At 44.0% G+C, this 23,356-nt stretch overlaps 1 protein-coding gene across 1 annotated transcript in view; it reads right to left on the reverse strand.

Moving 5' to 3' along the window:
* Nucleotides 1-23,356, reverse strand: part of LOC123999682 (G protein-activated inward rectifier potassium channel 2-like) — a 111,712-nt gene that overhangs the window by 20,964 nt on the left and 67,392 nt on the right. The window contains exon 2 of the mRNA XM_046305664.1: nucleotides 6,739-7,665. Within this exon, the coding sequence (XP_046161620.1) occupies nucleotides 6,739-7,665 (927 nt within the window). The remainder of the gene's footprint in view (nucleotides 1-6,738; nucleotides 7,666-23,356) is intronic.

Here is a 23,356-nt window from a genome sequence, read left to right on the forward strand (position 1 = left end):
TTGGGCCACAATGAGCTGCCAGAACAGCAAGTGTACCTAAACCATGCCAGAAAAATGCACCCCACACACCATAACATAAACTTTGTATTCCTCATTTACTCAAGTGTTTCCTTTATTTAGCCTACAGTCGGGAAGGCCCGCAATTTGGGCAGCATCCGCGCCAAATATACAGCTTGTTGCATTGTGGGAATAGACATATAATCCATAGAAGAGTTTTGGGGCCACTTACCCTGGTGTTAAAGTCATGGGTACACTAGCAACAGCTGCCAGTCCTGACTGTCTGGGAACTGCCATCTATGGAATATATTTCTATGGTTGGTTGCGGCTGTCTGTTTACCCTTTTCAAATTTCAAAATACCATTGTTGGAAAAACATAGTTTGGAAAGCAAAGGCCTACCGTTGAAAAGAGAAGAGTAATCTGTCTGTGTCATGTTTTGTCATTGATTATCATGTCTTGTCCCTGTGCTTCCCCTTCTATTCGTTTCCCTCTGCTGGTCTTATTAGGTTCTTTCCCTCTTTCTATCCCTCTCTCTCCCCCTCCCTCTCTCACTCTCTCGCTCTCTCTTCTCTCTATCGTTCCGTTCCTGCTCCCAGCTGTTCCTATTCCCCTAATCAATCATTTAGTCTTCCCACACCTGTTCCCGATCCTTTTCCCTGATTAGAGTCCCTATTTCTCTCCTTGTTTTCCGTTCCTGCCCTGTCGGATCCTTATCTATTGTTCACCGTGCTGTGTCTATGTATTGCCCTGTCGTGTCGTGTTTCCCTCAGATGCTGCGTGGTGAGCAGGTGTCTGAGTCTGCTAGGTTCAAGTGCCTTCCCGAGGCAACCTGCAGTTCTTGATCAAGTCTCCAGTCTGTTCTCGTCATTACGAGTAGTATTATGCCTTTTGTTTGTATAGTAACTTTACTGGATTAAAAACTCTGTTTTCGCCAAGTCGCTTTTGGGTCCTCATTCACCTGCATAACAGAAGGATCCGACCAAGGAATGGACCCAGCGACTACAGATGCTCGTAACACTGCCGTCGAGATCCAAGGAGCCATGCTCGGCAGACACGAGCAGGAATTGTCTGCTGCTCGCCATGCCGTGGAGAACCTGGCCGCTCAGGTTTCCGACCTCTCTGGACAGTTCCAGAGTCTTCGTCTCGTGCCACCTGTTACTTCCTGGCCTGCCGAGCCTCCGGAACCTAGGGTTAATAACCCACCTTGCTACTCCGGGCAGCCCACGGAGTGCCGCTCCTTTCTCACCCAGTGTGATATTGTGTTCTCTCTCCAACCCAACACATACTCTAGCGAGAGAGCTCGGGTTGCTTACGTCATTTCACTCCTTACTGGCCGGGCTCGAGAGTGGGGCACAGCTATCTGGGAGGCAAGGGCTGATTGTTCTAACAATTACCAGAACTTTAAAGAGGAGATGATTCGGGTTTTTGACCGTTCAGTTTTTGGTAGGGAGGCTTCTAGGGCCCTGGCTTCCCTATGCCAAGGTGATCGATCCATAACGGATTACTCTATAGAGTTTCGCACTCTTGCTGCCTCTAGTGACTGGAACGAGCCGGCGCTGCTCGCTCGTTTTCTGGAGGGACTCCACGCAGTGGTCAAAGATGAGATTCTCTCTCGGGAGGTTCCTTCCAGTGTGGACTCTTTGATTGCTCTCGCCATCCGCATAGAACGACGGGTAGATCTTCGTCACCAAGCTTGTGGAAGAGAGCTCGCGTCAACGGTGTTTCCCTGCTCCGCATCGCAACCATCTCCCTCCTCTGGCTCAGAGACTGAGCCCATGCAGCTGGGAGGTATTCGCATCTCGACCAAGGAGAGGGAACGGAGGATCACCAACCGCCTGTGCCTCTATTGCGGATTTGATGGAAATTTTGTCAATTCATGTCCAGTAAAGGCCAGAGCTCATCAGTAAGCGGAGGGCTACTGGTGAGCGCTACTACTCAGGTCTCTTCATCTAGATCCTGTACTACTATGTCGGTCCATCTACGCTGGACCGGTTCGGGTGCTACATGCAGTGCCTTGATTGACTCTGGGGCTGAGGGTTGTTTCATGGACGAAGCATGGGCTCGGAAACATGACATTCCTTTCAGACAGTTAGACAAGCCTACGCCCATGTTTGCCTTAGATGGTAGTCATCTTCCCAGTATCAGATTTGAGACACTACCTTTAACTCTCACAGTATCTGGTAACCACAGTGAGACTATTTCTTTTTTGATTTTTCGTTCACCTTTTACACCTGTTGTTTTGGGTCATCCCTGGCTAGTATGTCATAATCCTTCTATTAATTGGTCTAGTAATTCTATCCTATCCTGGAACGTTTCTTGTCATGTGAAGTGTTTAATGTCTGCCATCCCTCCCATTTCTTCTGTCCCCACTTCTCAGGAGGAACCTGGCGATTTGACAGGAGTGCCGGAGGAATATCATGATCTGCGCACGGTCTTCAGTCGGTCCCGAGCCAACTCCCTTCCTCCTCACCGGTCGTATGATTGTAGTATTGATCTCCTTCCGGGGACCACTCCTCCTCGGGGTAGACTATACTCTCTGTCGGCTCCCGAACGTAAGGCTCTCGAGGATTATTTATCTGTGTCTCTTGACGCCGGTACCATAGTGCCTTCTTCCTCTCCGGCCGGGGCGGGGTTCTTTTTTGTTAAGAAGAAGGACGGTACTGCGCCCCTGCGTGGATTATCGAGGGCTGAATGACATAACGGTTAAGAATCGTTATCCGCTTCCCCTTATGTCATCAGCCTTCGAGATTCTGCAGGGAGCCAGGTGCTTTACTAAGTTGGACCTTCGTAACGCTTACCATCTCGTGCGCATCAGAGAGGGGGACGAGTGGAAAACGGCGTTTAACACTCCGTTAGGGCATTTTGAGTACCGGGTTCTGCCGTTTGGTCTCGCCAATGCGCCAGCTGTTTTTCAGGCATTAGTTAATGATGTTCTGAGAGACATGCTGAACATCTTTGTTTTTGTCTATCTTGACGATATCCTGATTTTTTCACCGTCACTCGAGATTCATGTTCAGCACGTTCGACGTGTTCTACAGCGCCTTTTAGAGAATTGTCTCTACGTAAAGGCTGAGAAGTGCTCTTTTCATGTCTCCTCCGTTACTTTTCTCGGTTCCGTTATTTCCGCTGAAGGCATTCAGATGGATTCCGCTAAGGTCCAAGCTGTCAGTGATTGGCCCGTTCCAAGGTCACGTGTCGAGTTGCAGCGCTTTTTCAGGTTTCACTAATTTCTATCGGCGTTTCATTCGTAATTTCGGTCAAGTTGCTGCCCTCTCACAGCTCTTACTTCTGTCAAGACGTGTTTTAAGTGGTCCGGTTCCGCCCAGGGAGCTTTTGATCTTCTAAAAGAACGTTTTCCACTAACCTCACGTCCGCTCCTATCCTCACTGTTACTCCTGACGTCACTAGACAATTCATTGTCGAGGTTGGCGCTTCAGAGGTAGGCGTGGGAGCCATTCTATCCCAGCGCTTCCAGTCTGACGATAAGGTTCATCCTTGCGCTTATTTTTCTCATCGCCTGTCGCCATCTGAGCGCAACTATGATGTGGGTAACCGTGAACTGCTCGCCATCCGCTTAGCCCTAGGTGAATGGCGACAGTGGTTGGAGGGGGCGACCGTTCCTTTTGTCGTTTGGACAGACCATAAGAACCTTGAGTACATCCGTTCTGCCAAACGACTTGCAATGCCCGTCAAGCTCGTTGGGTGTTGTTTTTCGCTCGTTTCGAGTTTGTGATTTCTTACCGTCCGGGTAGCAAAAACACCAAGCCTGATGCCTTATCCCGTCTGTTTAGTTCTTCTGTGGCTTCTACTGATCCCGAGGGGATTCTTCCTTATGGGCGTGTTGTCGGGTTGACTGTCTGGGGAATTGAAAGACAGGTTAAGCAAGCACTCACGCACACTGCGTCCCACTGCCGCGCGCTTGTCCTAGTAACCTCCTTTTTCGTTCCTGTTTCCACTCGTCTGGCTGTTCTTCAGTGGGCTCACTCTGCCAAGTTAGCTGGTCATCCCGGTGTTCGAGGCACTCTTGCGTCTATTCGCCAGCGCTTTTGGTGGCCGACTCAGGAGCGTGACACGCGCCGTTTCGTGGCTGCTTGTTCGGACTGCGCGCAGACTAAGTCGGGTAACACTCCTCCTGCCGGTCGTCTCAGACCGCTCCCCATTCCTTCTCGACCATGGTCTCACATCGCCCTAGACTTCATTACCGGTCTGCCTTTGTCTGCGGGGAAGACTGTGATTCTTACGGTTGTCGATAGGTTCTCTAAGGCGGCACATTTCATTCCCCTCGCTAAACTTCCTTCCGCTAAGGAGACGGCACAAATCATCATCGAGAATGTGTTCAGAATTCATGGCCTCCCGTTAGACGCCGTTTCAGACAGAGGCCCGCAATTCACGTCACAGTTTTGGAGGGAGTTCTGTCGTTTGATTGGTGCGTCCGTCAGTCTCTCTTCCGGGTTTCATCCCCAGTCTAACGGTCAAGCAGAGAGGGCCAATCAGACGATTGGTCGCATACTACGCAGCCTTTCTTTCAGAAACCCTGCGTCTTGGGCAGAACAGCTCCCCTGGGCAGAATACGCTCACAACTCGCTTCCTTCGTCTGCTACCGGGTTATCTCCGTTTCAGAGTAGTCTGGGTTACCAGCCTCCTCTGTTCTCATCCCAGCTTGCCGAGTCCAGCGTTCCCTCCGCTCAAGCGTTTGTCCAACGTTGTGAGCGCACCTGGAGGAGGGTGAGGTCTGCACTTTGCCGTTACAGGGCACAGACTGTGAGAGCCGCCAATAAACGCAGGATTAAGAGTCCAAGGTATTGTTGCGGCCAGAGAGTGTGGCTTTCCACTCGCAACCTTCCTCTTACGACAGCTTCTCGTAAGTTGACTCCGCGGTTCATTGGTCCGTTCCGTGTCTCCCAGGTCGTCAATCCTGTCGCTGTGCGACTGCTTCTTCCGCGACATCTTCGTCGCGTCCATCCTGTCTTCCACGTCTCCTGTGTCAAGCCCTTTCTTCGCACCCCGTTCGTCTTCCCTCCCCCTCCCGTCCTTGTCGAGCGCACCTATTTACAAGGTACGTAAGATCATGGACATGCGTTCTCGGGGACGGGGACACCAATACTTAGTGGATTGGGAGGGTTACGGTCCTGAGGAGAGGAGTTGGGTTCCGTCTCGGGACGTGCTGGACCGTTCGCTTATTGATGATTTCCTCCGTTGCCGCCAGGGTTCCTCCTCGAGTGCGCCAGGAGGCGCTCGGTGAGTGGGGGTACTGTCATGTTTTGTCATTGATTATCATGTCTTGTCCCTGTGCTTCCCCTTCTATTCGTTTCCCTCTGCTGGTCTTATTAGGTTCTTTCCCTCTTTCTATCCCTCTCTCTCCCCCTCCCTCTCTCACTCTCTCGCTCTCTCTTCTCTCTATCGTTCCGTTCCTGCTCCCAGCTGTTCCTATTCCCCTAATCAATCATTTAGTCTTCCCACACCTGTTCCCGATCCTTTTCCCTGATTAGAGTCCCTATTTCTCTCCTTGTTTTCCGTTCCTGCCCTGTCGGATCCTTATCTATTGTTCACCGTGCTGTGTCTATGTATTGCCCTGTCGTGTCGTGTTTCCCTCAGATGCTGCGTGGTGAGCAGGTGTCTGAGTCTGCTAGGTTCAAGTGCCTTCCCGAGGCAACCTGCAGTTCTTGATCAAGTCTCCAGTCTGTTCTCGTCATTACGAGTAGTATTATGCCTTTTGTTTGTATAGTAACTTTACTGGATTAAAAACTCTGTTTTCGCCAAGTCGCTTTTGGGTCCTCATTCACCTGCATAACAGTCTGTAGAACTAATATCATTTATTTTTCTCCAGAACTCCCAATTTTTTGCAAACAGCAGCACTGTTTTTCAAAGTAGCTCATCTTGAGATAGGCTACTGCCAAGAGGAGCGCATCGGCCATTACCATGAGTAATAGCCTATGGTTTCTGCTGTGTGTTGCTTCAATGGCCTGGGCTATTGTTTGTTAGAATTCAAGACCAGTTTGATCTCAGTTTGTCAGAGTAGTCACTAATTCCGGTCATTTGTGTGGTATTAAAAAAGATTCAGCTAATGTCTTCTGTCATATAAATGACATAGAATTGCGTGAAATGCATTTTTAAAAGGCACATTTTTAGGCGGGAGACCCTGCTAACAAATGTTCCACATGTGTGGAAATCCTACAAATCCCTCTACTCAGCTGTAGCCTATGCCACATCGCAAATATTATTATGGCTTTATTATAAAAGTTGTTCTTCTTCAACAGCGAATTTACTATATAAAAAAAGCCCCAGGCCTATGATTTCAGAATCTGGCCCTGTGCACATAAGGGCTGAATCTAGATTATTTTAATTATATCACATTGTCTGTTTTCCCTCATGCCTTTCAATGACTCCCTCTCAAACCTCAGTGGAAAACAAGGTAAGAAGAAAAGGAGAGGAGACAAGTACACATGAATTCATTATTATAATAAGAGATGAAACATCCTTGTTCACTTCTGCATAATCCATGAACTACTAATGCAAATCAGTGGTAACATATGACTGGACGATGAGCACGGTCTTTGCTACTGTATAAAATTACTAGAATTATTGTCATAGCTAATACAACACCCACACACAAATTAAATATATATTATCAAACTGCAGAAAAGTTTCAGTTTAACTAGGTGAAATCTGCTAATAAGGAAACAAAGAGAAAGAAAAATTGGTTAATTAAACCTGTAATTTATATGTTTGATGCTGCTTACCTGTAGCCTCCACCATGCCCTCCAGAATGACCACGATCTCCAGGTCCTCTTTGTCCAGGTGGGCCTGGGAGATCTCCCAGAAGGGGCTGTTCTGGTTGATCTCATGACAGATGATGAGCGGGGACACCAGGAAGAGCCTGTCGTCCCCTGTGTCATAACCCACATTCATGTCTGTCTGGTTGAGGGGTATGAACTCCCCTTCCTTGGTCTGCTTGGACTTGATCAGCTTGGCCCTGATGGAGGCCTCCACGATGTGCGAGTTCCGAAGGTCCCCCACCCTGAACATCAGGCACAGCCGGCCATCCCTCATGGAGATGACAGTGTTGGTAGAGAATACCAACGTCTCCGCCCGCTTCTTGGGCTGCGAGATCTTAACAAACATGCAGCCCACCATGAAGGCATTAACTATGGACCCCAGCACTGACTGAATCAACAGCAGAAGGATCCCCTCTGGGCATTGGTCTGTTATAACCCTATAGCCATACCCTATGGTGGTCTCTGTCTCTATGGAGAAGAGAAAGGCTGAGACAAACCCATTGAGGTTATTGACACAGGGAGTCCACTGGTTGTCCCCTATGTGTTCCAGGTCACCACGAACATAGGCGATGAGCCACCACGCAAAGCCGAATAAAAGCCATGTCACTGTGTACACCAAGACGAAGATGAAGAGGTTGAACCTCCACTTGAGGTCCACCAGTGTGGTGAAGATATCCGTTAGGTACCGATAGGTCTCCTGGACATTGCCATGGTGGACATTACACTTGCCGTCCTTACGGACGTACCGCTGAATCTTCCTCTTTGCTCGCACCTGGTCCCCCAGCTGCTTGGGGAGGTCCTCACAGGCTTGCTTGGGGAGCTTGGCCTTTCGGATGGTGATTGCCGGACTCTCCACATCCTGCTCCATTGGGGCTTTAGAAGGAGTCAAGCCTACAGGGAGAGAGAGAAACAAAAAGGGCAGGTTAGATTGCTGTTCAGCTAATGTACTGCACAACCCTACTGGGCATGAACTGGTTGAATCAATGTTGTTTCCATGTAATTTGTCTACCTATTGTGACATAGAATCTATGTGAAAAATAATCCTGTGGTTGAAATTTTAACCACAGGATGTATTTTTATTTATTTATTTATTTATTTCACCTTTATTTAACCAGGTAGGCTAGTTGAGAACAAGTTCTCATTTGCAACTGCGACCTGACCAAGATAAAGCATAGCAACACATACATATACAACAACACAGCATTACACATGGAATAAACAAAACATACAGTCAATAATACAGTAGAAAAAAAGATAACAAAAAGTCTATATACAGTGAGTGCAAATGAGGTAAGGAGGTAAGGCAATAAATAGGCCATGGTGGCCAAGTAATTACAATATAGCAATTAAACACTGGAATGGTAGATGTGCAGAAGATGACTGTGCAAGTAGAGATACTGGGGTGCAAAGGAGCAAGATAAATACAGTATGGGGCTGAGGTAGATAGATGGGCTGTTTACAGATGGGCTATGTACAGGTGCAGTGATCTGTGAGCTGCTCTGACAGCTGGTGCTTAAAGCTAGTGAGGGAGGTATGAGTCTCCAGCTTCAGTAATTTTTGCATTTTGTTCCAGTCATTGGTAGCAGAGAACTGGATGGAAAGGCGACCGAAGGAGGAATTGGCTTTGGGGGTGACCAGTGAGGTATCCCTGCTGGAGCACATGCTACGAGTGGGTGCTGCTATGGTGAGCTGAGATATGACGGGGCTTTACCGAGCAGAGTCTTGTAGATAACCTGTAGCCAGTAGGTTTGGCGACGAGTATGAAGCGAGGGCCAACCAAATAGAGTGTACAGGTCGCAGTGGTGGGTAGTGTATGGGGCTTTGGTGACAAAACAGATGGCACTGTGATAGACTGCATACAATTTGTTGAGTAGAGTGTTGGAGGCTATTTTATAGATGACATCGCCGAAGTCGAGAATCGGTAGGATGGTCAGTTTTACGTGGGTATGTTTGGCAACATGAGTGATTGATGCTCTGTTGCTATATAGGAAGCCGATTCTAGAGTTAATTTTGGATTGGAGATGCTTAATGTGACTCTGGAAGAAGAGTTTACAGTCTAACCAGACACTTAGGTATTTGTAGTTGTCCACGTATTCTAAGTCAGAGCCGTCCAGAGTAGTGATGCTGGACAGGCGGGCAGGTGCGGGCAGTGATTGATTGAAAAGCATGCATTTAGTTTTACTTGCATTTAAGAGCAGTTGGAGGCCACAGAAGGAGAGTTGTATGGCATTGAAGCTCATCTGGAGGTTAGAAAACACAGTGTCCAAAGAGGGGTCAGAAGTATACAGAATGGTGTCGTCTGCGTAGAGGTAGATCAGAGAATCACCAGCAGCAAGAACGACATCATTGATGTATACAGAGAAGAGAGTCAGCCCAAGAATTGAACCCTGTGGCACCCCCATAGAGACTGCCAGAGGTCCGGGCAACGGGCCCTCTGATTTGACACACTGAACTCTATCAGAGAAGTAGTGGTAAACCAGGCGAGGCAATCATTTGTGAAACCAAAGCTGTCGAGTCTGCCAATAAGAATGTGGTGATTGACAGAGTCGAAAGCCTTGGCCAGGTCGATGAATACGGCTGCACAGTAATGTTTTCCCCCATCCTTCTCTCCTCCCGTGTATGACAGTTTTTTCCTACCTCACTCACAGCACCTTTTGCCTATTCCCTGCCTGTACTGTTGCCATTTTTGGACCTACCGTGTATGACCTTCTGCCTGCCCCTCGACCCAGCTACCTGCCTCCTCCTATGGTCCCTTTCATTAAACACCTGCTGCGCTCTGCGCTTGAAACCAGCCCGCTGTCTCCCCCGTGTTCATTACACTCATACAGTTGAAGTCAGAGGTTGTAGTCATTAAAAACATTTTAGAAACCACTCCACAAATGTCTTGTTAACAAACTATAGTTTTGGTAAGTCGGTTAGGACATCTACTATGTGCATGACACAAGTAATTTTTCCAACAATTGTTTACAGACAGAGTATTTCACTTAAAATTCACTGTATCATAATCCCAGTGGGTCAGAAGTTTACAAACACTAAGTTGACTGTGCCTTTAAACAGCTCAGAAAAATCCAGAAAATTATGTCATGGCTTTAGAAGCTTCTGATAGGCTAATTGACATCATTTGAGTCAATTGGAGGTGTGTACCTGTGGATAAATGTCAAGGCCTACCTTCAAACTCAGTGCCTCTTTGCTTGACATCATGGGAAAATCAAAAGTAATCAGCCAGTACTTCAGAAAATAAATTGTAGACCTCCACAAGTCTGGTTCATCTTTCGGAGCAACGCCTGAAGGTACCATGTTCATCTGTACAAACAATAGTACGCAAGTATAAACACCATGGGACCACGCAGGTGTCATAAAGCTCAGGAAGGAGACGCGTTCTGTCTCCTAGAGATGAACGTACTTTGGTGCGAAAAGTGCAAATCAATCCCAGAACAACAGCAAATGACTTTGTGAAGATGCCGGAGGAAACAGGTACAAAAGTATATATAGCCACAGTAAAACGAGTCCTATATCAACATAACCTGAAAGGCCGCTTAGCAAGGAAGAAGCCACTGCTCCAAAACCGCCATAAAAAATCCAACTGCACATGGGGACAAAGATCGCACTTTTTGGAGAAATGTCCTCTGGTCTGATGAAACAAAAATTAAACTGTTTGGCCATAATGACCATCGTTATGTTTGGAGGAAAAAGGGGGACACATGGGGACAAGCTGAAGAACACCATCCCAACCATGAAGCACAGGGTGGCAGCATCATGTTGTGTGGGAGCTTTGCTGCAGGATGGACTGGTGCACTTCACAAAATAGATGGCATCATGAGGGAGGACAATTATGTGGATATATTGAAGCAACATTTCAAGACATCAGTTAAAGCTTGGTCGCAAATGGGTCTTCCAAATGGACAATGACCACAAGCATACGTCCAAAGTCATGGCAAATGGCTTAAGGACAACAGAGTCAAAGTATTAGAGTGGCCATCACAAAGCCCTGACCTCAATCCTATAGACATATTGTGGGCGGAACTGAAAAAGTGTTTATGAGCAAGGAGGCCTACAAACATGACTCAGTTACACCAGTTCTGTCAGGAGGAATGGGCCAAAATTCACCCAATTTATTGTGGGAAGCTTGTGGAAGGCTACCCGAAACATTTGACCCAAATTAAACAATTTAAAGGCAACGTTACCTAATACTAATTGAGTGTATGTAAACTTCTGACCCACTGGGAATGTGATGAAATAAATAAAAGCTGAAATAAATCATTCTCTCTACTATTATTCTGACATTTCACACTCTTAAATAAAGTGGTGATCCTAACTGACCTAAAACAGGGATTAGGATTAAATGTCAGGCATTGTGAAAAACTGAGTTTAAATGTATTTGGCTAAGGTGTATATAAACCTCCGCCTTCAACTGTATTTGATCAATAATGATATTTAGGGCTATATAACATTTGTCATCAAGAGATATATATTTTTTAATTCAACTCGGAATTCAACAAAAAATAAACAATTTAACAGGGTTTCAAGCTCTGGTGAATTTCATATTTAATGATATTGAGTGATACTGAATTGTGTTTGATTCCAACGCAACCAAATATCCTACATGTACCAGGACATGTATCTTCTGCTTCGATAGTTCCATCTGTGCCATTTCAGTGTGTCAATAAATTAATTGATATGTTGGATTAACGTCTCCATCTCAAACAAAACTCTCAAGTAAAGAATAGGACTAAATCTAATAAACCTTTATTTAAAGTGCATTTTTTCTATGCTTGTTTATTGTGTCTGTGTTTTTGCTTGCTTATATATTTTGTACGTTAAACTTTTACTGCAGTGGTCTAAATCAGGGTCACTGTAACGTGTGCGCTGGGAGTCAGGAAGCAAGTTCAGGGAGTGAATAATTTTATAAATAAATTAAACATAATACAAAACAAGAAACACAAACAACGTACAGACAGGAAACTCACACAGAAACAATAACGCCTGGGGAAGGAACCAAAGGGAGTGACATATATAGGGAAGGTAATCAGGGAGGTGATGGAGTCCAGGTGAGTGTGATGACGTGCTGGTGCGCATAAGGATGGTGACAGGTGTGCGCCATAATAAGCAGCCTGGTGACCTAGAGGCCAGAGAGGGAGTATACGTGACAGTCACAAAAAGTGTTTATTGGTAGTCAAACAGATCGACTTTGAAACGAAAGAATACACCTCACACACATGGCTATGGGTTTACAAAAATAATACATGGCATATATAGCGTGGATATGTATTACATTTTGAGTTTGCATCCCAATATTACACTCTATATACATCACTGAAATATAACCAAACCGTTTGACATAGAAACACTGGATTTTCGGCAGGTTATGAAAAATATGAATAACATTTCACCCAAGAGGCCACTACAGGGCAATTTGGTCATTTGACTGCAGGAAACATCTACCTACAGTGCATTCAGAAAGTATTCATACCCATTGACTTATTCTACATTTTGTTGTGTTACAGCCTGAGTTCAAAATGTATTCAATATATATTTTTTTCCACCAATATACACACAATAACCCATAATGACAAAGGAAAACCATGTTTTTAGAAGTTCAACAGGACAATGACCTAACACATCTCCAGGCTGTGTAAGAGCTATTTGACCAAGAAGGAGAGTGATGGAGTGCTGCATGAGATGACCTGGCCTCCACAATCACCCAACCATAACTCAATTAAGAATGTTTGGGATGAGTTGGACCGCAGATTGAAGGAAAAGCAGCCAACAAGTGCTCAGCATATGTGGGAACTCCTTCAAGACTGTTGGAAAAGCATTCTAGGTGAATCTGGTTGAGATAATTCCAAGAGTGTGCAAAGCTGTCATCAAGTCAAAGGGTGGATACTTTGAAGAATCTCACATATATTTAGATTTGTTTAACACTTTTTTGGTTATTACATGATTCCATATGTGTTATTTCATAGTTTTAATGTCTTCAGTATTATTCTACAATGTAGAAAAAATAAAAATATAGAAAAACCCTTGAATGATAGGTGTGTCCAAACGTTTGACTGGTACTTGAGCTCATGTGCATCCAATTTCCTTTGATCATCCTTGAGATGTCACTACAACTGTGGAAAATGTAATTATCTTGGGAAGGGTATAACACAATTTCTAGAGTGTTGAAAGTTTCCAAGAGCACATTGATCTCCATCATTGGGAGAAAAAAAAATATGGATCTACCCAGACAATGACTAGAGCTGGCTGTCCGACCAAACTGAGAAACAGGGAGGCCATAGGAGAATCTGCCAGAAGGTCTATACAGCAATTCACCAATCTGGGCTTCATGTGAGAGTGGCCAGATGGATGTCACTCCTGAGAAAAAGTCACATGACAGCATACCTAGAGTTTGCAAAAGGGTATGTGAATAACTCTGAGAGCATAAGGCAAAAGAGTCTATGGTCTGATGAGACAAAAAAATATCTATTTGGTCTGAATGCAAATTGCTTTGTCTGGAGAAAAGGTACAGGTACAGCTCATCCATCATCTGTCTAAAACATGGTGGTGGCATCATCATGCCATGGGGATGCTTTTCAGCGGCAGGGACTGGGAGACCAGTAAAGATAAGAGGGAATAATGAATGAAGCCAAATACAGAAAATCCTTAACTTCTTTGGGGTAGAGGGCAGTATTGGGAATTTTGGATGAAAAGCGTGCCCAAATTAAGCTGCCTGCTACTCAGCCATAAAAGCTAGAATATGCATATAATTAGTTGTTCTGGATAGAAAACACTGAAGTTTCTGAAACTGTTTGAATGATGTCTGTGAGTATAACAGAACTCATATGACAGGCAAAAACCTGATAAAAAATCCAACCAGGAAGTGGGAAATCTGAGGTTTGTAGTTTTTGAACTCAGCCCCTATCAAATACACAGTGGGATATTGGTAATTTTGCACTTCCTATGGCTTCCACTAGATGTCAACAGTCTTTAGAAACTTGTTTGATGCTTCTATTCTAAAGGAGGGGCTCATAAGAGCTCTTTGAGTGAGTGGTCTGGCAGAGTGCCACAAGCTCAGTCTCGCTCGTTCACGTGAAAGGTAGCTACGTTCCACTTCATTTCTGAAGTCAAAGGAATTGTCCGGTTGGAACATTATTGAAGATTTATGTTAAAAACATTCTAAAGATCGATTCTATACATCGTTTGACGTGTTTCTACTAACTGTAACAGAGCTTTTTTGAGTTTTCATCTGAAACTATTGAACACGCTTTATGAATGTGGATTACTGGACTGAACGCGCTAACAAAAGGAGCTATTTTGACATAAATGATGGACATTATCAAACAAAACAAACATTTATTGTGGAACTGGGATTCCTGGGAATGCATTGTGATGAAGATCATCAAAGGTAAGTGAATATTTATAATGCTATTCTGACTAATGTTGACTCCACAACATGGCGGATATACGTATAGGCTCTGAGCGCTCTACTCAGATTATAGCATGGTGTGCTTTTTCGGTAAAGTTTTTTAAAAATCTGACACAACGGTTGCATTAAGGAAAAGTTGATCTGAAATTCCATGCATAACACTTGTATCTTTTATCAATGTTTATTACGAGTATTTCTGTCTAATTGATGTGGCTCTCTGCAAAATCACTGGAAGTATTTGGCACTACTGAACGTAACGCGCCAATGTAAACTCAGATTTTTAGATATAAATATGAACTTTACCAAACAAAACATACATGTATTGTTTAACATGAAGTCCTATGAGTGCCATCTGATGAAGATCATCAAAGGTTAGTGATGAATTTGATCTATATTTCTGCTTTTTGTGACTCCTCTCTTTGGTTGGAAAATGGCTGAATGCTTTCTGTGACTAGTTGATGACCTACGCATTTTTGAAATCGGACAATGTGGTTGGATTAATGAGAAATGTATCTATAAAATGGTGTAAAATACTTCTATGTTTGAGGAATTTTAATTATGGGATTTCTGTTGTTTTGAATTTGGCGCCCTGCAGTTTTACTGGCTGTTGAGAGGTGGGACGCTCACGTCCCGAACCTGCTTCAGAGTGCAAACGACCTCAGAATGGGGCGAAGATTTAGGTTCCAACAGGACAATGACCCCAAGCATACAGCCAAAGCAATGCTGGAATGCTGGAATGTGAAAGTCTTTGAGTGGACCAGCCAAAGCCCAGAATTGAATCCTGGCCGCGCCCGCATAGGTCCATGACGCACAGTTGGCCCAGCGTCATCCGGGTTAGGGAGGATTTGGCCGGCAGGGATATCCTTGTCTCATCGCGCTCTAGTGACTCCTATGGCGGGCCGGGCGCAGTGCACACTGACCAGGTCGCCAGATGTGCAGTGTTTCCTCCGACACATTGGTGCGGCTGGCTTCTGGGTTGGATGTGTGTTGTGTCAAAAAGCAGTGTGTCTATGTTGGGTTGTGTTTTGGAGGACGGATTGTTCTCGACCTTCACCTCTCCCGAGTCTGTACGGGAGTTGCAGCGATGAGACAAGACTAACTACTACCAATTGGATACCATGAAATTGAAGAGAAAAAAGGGGTAAAAAAATTAATAATAATAAAATCAAAAATCTAATATTTTGTCACACAACATAATGCTACAGATGTCTCAATTTTTAAGGGAGCTTGCAATTGGTTGGCTGACTGCAAGAATGTCCACTAGAGCTGTTGCCAGAGAATGTAATGTTAATTTCTCTACCATAAACTGCCTCCAACGTAGTTTTAGAATATTTGGCAGTATGTCCAACCAGCCTCACAACCGCAGACCACGTGTAAACACGCCAGTCCAGGACCTCCACATCCGGCCTCTTCACCTGCGGGATCATCTGAGACCAGCCAACCGAACAGCTGATGAAACTGTGGGCTTGCACAACAGAAGAATTTCTGCACAAACTGTCAGAAACCGTCTCAGGGAAGCTCATCTGCATGCTCGTTCATCTGCATGCTCGCTGTCCTCACCAGGGTCTTGACCTGACTGCAGTTCGGCATTGTATCCAACTTCAGTGGGCAAATGCTCACCTTCGATGCTGGAGAAGTGTGCTCTTTACAGATGAATCCCAGTTTCAACTGCACCAGGCAGATTACGTATATGTCGTTGTGTGGGCTAGCGGTTTTCTGATGTCAACATTGTGAACAGTGCCCCATGGTGGCGGTGGGGTTATAGTATGGGCAGGCATAAGCTGCGGATAATGAACACAATTTCACTTTATTGATGGCCATTTGAATGCACAGAGATATCTTGATGAGATCCTGAGGACCATTGTCGTGCCATTTGTATTTTGTATTTATTATGGATTCACAACACACTGTGTGCCCCCAGGCCCCTACTCCACCACTACCACATATCTACAGTACTAAATCCATGTGTATGTATAGTGTGTATGTTATCATGTGTGTGTGTGTGTGTGTGTGTGTGTGTGTGTGTGTGTGTGTGTGTGTGTGTGTGTGTGTGTGTGTGTGTGTGTGTGTGTGTGTGTGTGTGTGTGTGTGTGTGTGGGTGTGCCAATGTTTGTGTTGTTTCACAGTCCCTGCTGTTCCATAAGGTGATTTTTAAATCTGTTTCTTTAAATCAAATTGTACTTCTTGCGTCAGTTACTTGATGTGGATAAAGTTCCATGTAGCCTTGTTGATAGTGTTGTTAGGAAGGCAGAGCATCACTTTATTAAAGACAGACTTCTCCCCACTTAGCTACTACTGCATCAATATGTTTTGACCATGACAGTTTACAATATAGTGATACTCCAAGCAGTTTAGTCATCTCAACTTGAGTGTTTTGTTCCAAATACAATGCTTTTAGTTTCAGAAATATCTAGGGCTAAGTTATTCCTTGCCACCCACTCTGAAACTAACTGTAGCTCTTTGTTGAGTGTTGCAGTCATTTCAGTCACTGTAGTAGCTGAGGTGTAGTAGTAGTAGAGTAGTTGAGTGATCCACATACATAGAAACTCTGGCTTTACTCAAAGTCAGTGGCATGTCGTTAGTAAAAATTGAAAAAAGCAAGGGGCCTAAACAACTACCCTGGGGAATTCCTGATTCCTAACTGGGTTATATTTGATAGGCTTCCATTAAAGAACACCCTCTGTGTTCTGTTAGACAAGTAACTCTTTATCCACATTAAAGCAGGGGTTGTAAAGCCATAACACATACGTTTTTCCAGCAGCAAACTATGATCAATAATGTCAAATGCTTCACTGGAGTCTAACAAGACAGCCCCCACGATCATTTTTATCAACAATTTCTCTGACAATTTTCAGTCATTTGTGTTAGCGCTGTGCTTGTTGAGTGTCCTTCCCTATAAAGCATGCTGAAATTCTGTTGTCAATTTGTTTACTGTAAAATAGCATTGTATCTGGTCGAACACAATTTTCTTCCAGAAGTTTACTAAGGGTTTGTAACAGGATGGTTGGTTGGCTATTTCAGCCAGTAAAGGGGGCTTTACTATTCTTGGGTAGAGGAATGACTTTAGCTTCCCTCCAGGCATGAGGGCACACGCTCTCTAGTAGGCTTAAATTGAAGATGTGGAAAATAGGAGTGGGAAAATCATCTGCTATTATCCTCAGTAATTTTCCATCTAGATTGTCAGACCGTGGTGGCTTGTCATTGTTGATAGACAACAATAATTTTTTCACCTCTTCCACACTGACTTTATTGAATTAAAAAGTACAATTCTTGTCTTTCATAATTTGGTCAAATATACTTGGATGTGTTGTGTCAGTGTTTGTTGCTGACATGTCATCCCTAAGTTTGCTAACTTGCCAATGAAAAAGTAATTCAATAAGTTTGCAATATCAGTAGGCTTTGTGATGAATGAGCTATCTGATTCAATAAAGAGCCGAGTTGGCTTTTTTCCCCAAAATTTCATGTAAGGTGCCCCAAAGCTTTTTACTATAATTCTTGATATAATTTATCTTTGTTTCATAGTGTAGTTTATTTTATTTTTTATTTAGTTTTGTCTCATGATTTCTTAATTTGCAGTTGGGCTGCCAAACCTAATTGCCATACCTTTTGCCTCATCCCTCTCAACCATACAATTTTTCAATTCCTCATCAATCCAAGTGGATTTAACAGTTTTACAGTCATTTTCTTAATGGGTGTGAGCTTATTACTAACTGGAAGTAGTTTCATAAATGCGTCAAGTACAGCATCTGGTTGCTCCTCATTGCACAACACAGACCAGCAAATATTCTTTACATCATCAACATATGAATCACTAAAAAACGTATTGTATGACCTCTGATACACTATATTAGGCCCAGCCTTGGGAACTTTGGTTTTCCTAGATATAGCTATTATATTGTGATCACTACATCCTATGGATTTGGATACTGCTTTAAAGAAAATATCTGCAGCCTGAGTAAAAATGTGATCAATACATTTGAATTCCTGTGCTGTTTGTAACTACCCTGGTAGGTTGACTGACAACCTGATCCATGATGCAGGCACTCGTTACAGTTTGACGTTTTTTCCTGAGTGGGCAGCTTGATGATAGCCAGTCAATATATAAATCACCCAGAAAATATACTTATCTGTTGATATCCTATACATTATCAAGCATTTCACACATATTATCCAGATACTGACTGTTAGCACTTGATGGTCTATAGCAGCTTCCCACAAGAACGGGCTTTAGGTGAGGCAGATGAACCTGTAGCCATATTACTTCAACAGTATTTAACAGCTTTACAGGAATGTGGTTCTGAATATAGACCGCAACACCGCCTCCGTTGGCATTTCTGTCTTTTTGGTAGATGTTATAACCATGAATTGCTACCACTGTATCATCAAAGGTATTATCTAAGTGAGTTTCAGAGATAGTCAGAATATGAAAGTCTGTCACGACTTCCGCCGAAGTCGGTCCCTCTCCTTGTTCGGGCAGTGTTCGGTGGTCGACGTCACCGATCTTTTAGCCATCACTGATCCATTTTTAATTTTCCATTGATTTTGTCTTGTCTTCCTTCACACCTGGTTCCAATCCCATCAATTACATGTTGTGTATTTAACCCTATGTTTCCCCTCATGTCCTTGTCGGTGATTGTTTATTGTAGTGTATCTGTACGTCTGTACTGCTGTGCGTCGGGTTATGTTACCCATTGATTTTTACTATTATGTTTTCCGGTGTGTTCCTGTAAATAAACTGTGCCGTTGGAAACACAGTTATTTCTCTCCTGCGTCTGACTTCTCTGCCGCCAGTTCACACCCTTACAGCCTGGTTCCTCTCTAGGTTTCTTCCTAGGTTCCTGCCTTTCTAGGCAGTTTTTCCTAGCCACCGTGCTTCTCCATCAGCATTGCTTGCTGTTTGGTTTTTAGGCTGGGTTTTTGTATAGCACTTTGTGATATCTGCTGATGTAAAAAGGGCTTTATAAACAAATTTCATTTGATCGATTTCTGAAGCACAGTGATAACATATTAGTCTATTGTATGGTTTTAAATGGTGGAATAAGCAATGATAGATAATTGGGTGACCACTGAACCAAAAAACTTACAATTGGAATTTGGTTGTGCTTTTAGATGGTTAAAGCATAGTGATATCAAATTAGAAATTCAATTAACTTATGTGATTACAACTTATTGGTTGTAATCTCACTGATCAATGTCTCAACCAATTTATGTGGTGTACCAGTGGGACCTATACATTTACATTTACATTTAAGTCATTGTGATGGTCATTTCATCCTAGATCTCACTATGTCACACTTCAAGTTCTGTGGTAGGACCTTGCTATGGTTTGATTTATCTTATACAATTCTGACTTTTTATTCATCTTTGAAAATCTGTGCTCTAAATTCCTAGTCTTCATACAGTGCAAGACACAACACAGTAAAATAATGTTTATTTGACAAATGTTTTACTGCTGACAATCTCAGACAGATTTTGATCATGAGGGGCCTAAAAAATAGATAATCTGTCAAGGTCAAAAGGTTAATATACTGGCTCTCCAATGCTACTCTCTACATTCCATGATATTTACCAAAACTGTATCCCCACAGCACTTTTGAAGATCCTCTTCAATTTACAACATTTTCTGTCGTGCTTTAACTTTGAAGAGGCTGGCAGAGAGTGTTATAGGGATTTTTTCACCAGATAAAAATAGAACTATGGAACTGGTAGTGGTTTGGTCATCGTGGGCTGAGGGTATTGATGACTAAAGTTATAGCGAGGCTTCTGCTTAATCCCCAACCAACCCTCTAACTCTCTCTACATGGGGTCCTTTGAGGTCTTGGGCAGATGGACGGTCGTCCAGTTAAACCATGAACACATCTCCCTCGTCTGCGCTTCTGGATACCACCAGATTAGAGACCGGTCACAGTCCATTCTGTCTCTGAGAGAACTGCCAAGAAGCAAATAAATGCTCACTATGTTGAAATTAAAGCTACTCTATTCCACTTAGTCGGATGAGTCAAGAATTCAACCAGGGTCTCGGCCCTTTGTTGCTTTTCCACAATATTTTTGAAGAGATATCTATTAAATTCCACCAACTTTAAGCTGTCATCGCAGGATTATTTTCTCTCCAAAGTTTTTATTAAAGGTCGCTAAGCAAGTGTTTTGTTGAAAATATAGACATGCACTGAGTGTACAAAACATTAAGGATACCTGCTCTTTCCATGACATAGACTGACCAGGTGAATCCAGGTGAAAACTATGATCCCTTATTGATGTCACTTGTTAAATCCACTTCAATCAGTGTAGATGAAGGGGAGGAGACAGGTTAAAGAAGGATTTTAAACATTGAGACAGTTGAAACATGGATTGTTTATGTGTGCCATTCGGAGGGTGAATGGGCAAAACAAAAGTTTGAAGTAGCTTTGAATGGGGTATAGTAATAGGTGCCAGGCACCTATTGTCAAACTGCTCAGGTCAGCAAAGGCTTAGCATGCGTCACAGATCTGATGAAAGACTAGAAAGCAAAATGGAGATATGCCTTGGCAAACAAAGCTGTGGCCCTGGCTCATAGAGAGTGAGGGGCAGGGAGGCTTCTGTGCCCATGAATTATCCCTATGTCACTGGCTGCCGGCAGTCATACAGACTAGAGGCAGGTAATTCAATTACTCCAGCTTCACTAGGCCCTCCTCACATCCCCCAGATTTGTCATCTGCATCAGAGCTCCAGCTAGGGCAAAATGGAGATGGATGTTGAGCAACAGTTCTTTGTGGAGATGAGTACAATACACAACATGGAGTGTGTCCTTACATTTTTGTCTTCAAAAGACACAAATAAACACATTCAGCGTAATGGTATTGTCTTGATGGACAGATTTAATTTTGTTGCTGTAACTTCGTTGTTATTTTTGTCCTAGAAATGTATGCTATATTTAGCTTTAATTGGCCGGACCCAATTGAATTACAACCGCCTTACAGTGCTTCTTCTCCCCTCCATTATTTTCAGCATTGTTAGTAGGCTGCATAGAGAGAATCTATGTATGCTCTTTCCTGCCCTTATCCCGATTGATCAGCGTCTGTTGCTACTCGTAGCCATGTCTTCTATTTCAAACGACTTCAAACGATCTCTGGGTCGCCATCACTCTAAATCCATAGAACTGGGTAATCTCCTTTTCACAGCGACAGTTGAAATGATTCAAACTGCCAAAGATAAGGGGATCCAGTGGATGTGGCCTTGTGGAACAACACTCATCATGTTTCAGACACCAAGTATCGTTTATGATGGTCTTTTACAGCCGTCCACCAAAAGAGTATATGGGTCAATGAAATGACCTACACTGACTGTTATCTAATGTGACACACATTTCTTTTACACCCAGCAATGCAATGACTGACCCACCTTAACATGATTACAATTGTTTTATTTTATTGTAGCACCTACATTCATATATACACAGCCCCAAAAAATAAAGGGAACACTTAAACAACACAATGTAACTCCAAGTCAATCACACTTCTGTGAAATCAAACTGTCCACTTAGGAAGCAACACTGATTGACAATAAATGTCACATGCTGTTGTGCAAATGGAATAGACAACAGGTGGAAATTATAGGCAATTAGCAAGAGACACCCAATAAAGGAGTGGTTCTGCAGGTGGTGACCACAGACCACTTCTCAGCTCCTATGCTTCCTGGCTGATGTTTTGGTCACTTTTGAATGCTGGTGGTGCTTTCACTCTAGTGGTAGCATGAGATGGAGTCTACAACCCACACAAGTGGCTCAGGTAGTGCAGCTCATCCAGGATGGAACATCAATGCGAGCTGTGGCAAGAAGGTTTGCTGTGTCTGTCAGCGTAGTGTCCAGAGCATGGAGGCACTACCAGGAGACAGGCCAGTACATCAGGAGACGTGGAGGAGGCCGTAGGAGGGCAACAACCCAGCAGCAGGACCGCTACCTCCGCCTTTGTGCAAGGAGGAGCAGGAGGAGCACTGCCAGAGCCCTGCAAAATGACCTCCAGCAGGCCACAAATGTGCATGTGTCTGCTCAAACAGTCAGAAACAGACTCCATGAGGGTGGTATGAGGGCCCGACGTCCACAGGTGGGGGTTGTGCTTACAGCCCAACACCGTGCAGGACATTTGGCATTTGCCAGAGAACACCAAGATTGGCAAATTCGCCACTGGCGCCCTGTGCTCTTCACAGATGAAAGCAGGTTCACACTGAGCACATGTGACAGACGTGACAGAGTCTGGAGACACTGTGGAGAACGTTCTGCTGTCTTCAACATCCTCCAGCATGACCGGTTTGGCGGTGGGTCAGTCATGGTGTGGGGTGGCATTTCTTTGGGGGGCCGCACAGCCCTCCATGTGCTCACCAGAGGTAGCCTGACTGCCATTAGGTACCGAGATGAGATCCTCAGACCCCTTGTGAGACCATATAATGGTGCGGTTGGCCCTCGGTTCCTCCTAATGCAAGACAATGCTAGACCTCATGTTGCTGGAGTGTGTCAGCAGTTCCCGCAAGAGGAAGGCATTGATTCTATGGACTGGCCCGCCCGTACCCCAGACCTGAATCCAATTGAGCACATCTGGGACATCATGTCTCGCTCCATCCACCAACGCCACGTTGCACCACAGACTGTCCAGGAGTTAGCGGCTGCTTTAGTCCAGGTCTGGGAAGAGATCCCTCAGGAGACCATCCGCAACCTCATCAGGAGCATGCCCAGGAGCATGCCTACACACACTACTGAGCCTCATTTTGACTTGTTTTAAGGACATTACATCAAAGTTGGATCAGCCTGTAGTGTGGTTTTCCACTTTAATTTTGAGTGTGACTCCAAATCCAGACCTACATGGGTTGATACATTTGATTTCCATTGATAACTTTTGTGTGATTTTGGTATCAGCACATTCAACTATGTAAATAAAAAAGTATTTAATAAGAATATTTCATTCATTCAGATCTAGGATGTGTTATTTTAGTGTTCCCTTTATTTTTTTGAGCAGTGTATATATAGTCAATAGAGAACACCAGACGACAATGTTGAACACTGAATCTAGGCTATTTTATCACACAAATGGGCTTGAATACAGTGATAAAATCATTCATATAGCCTTGATGTTCATTATTCCCCACACATACTGTATGTACCCCACAAGGTTCCATGGTTCCTTGAGATGTGTATAGGCTGTGGCCTTA

Source organism: Oncorhynchus gorbuscha, linkage group LG16, assembly GCF_021184085.1.
Source record: "Oncorhynchus gorbuscha isolate QuinsamMale2020 ecotype Even-year linkage group LG16, OgorEven_v1.0, whole genome shotgun sequence".
Taxonomy (NCBI): Eukaryota; Metazoa; Chordata; class Actinopteri; order Salmoniformes; family Salmonidae; genus Oncorhynchus; species Oncorhynchus gorbuscha.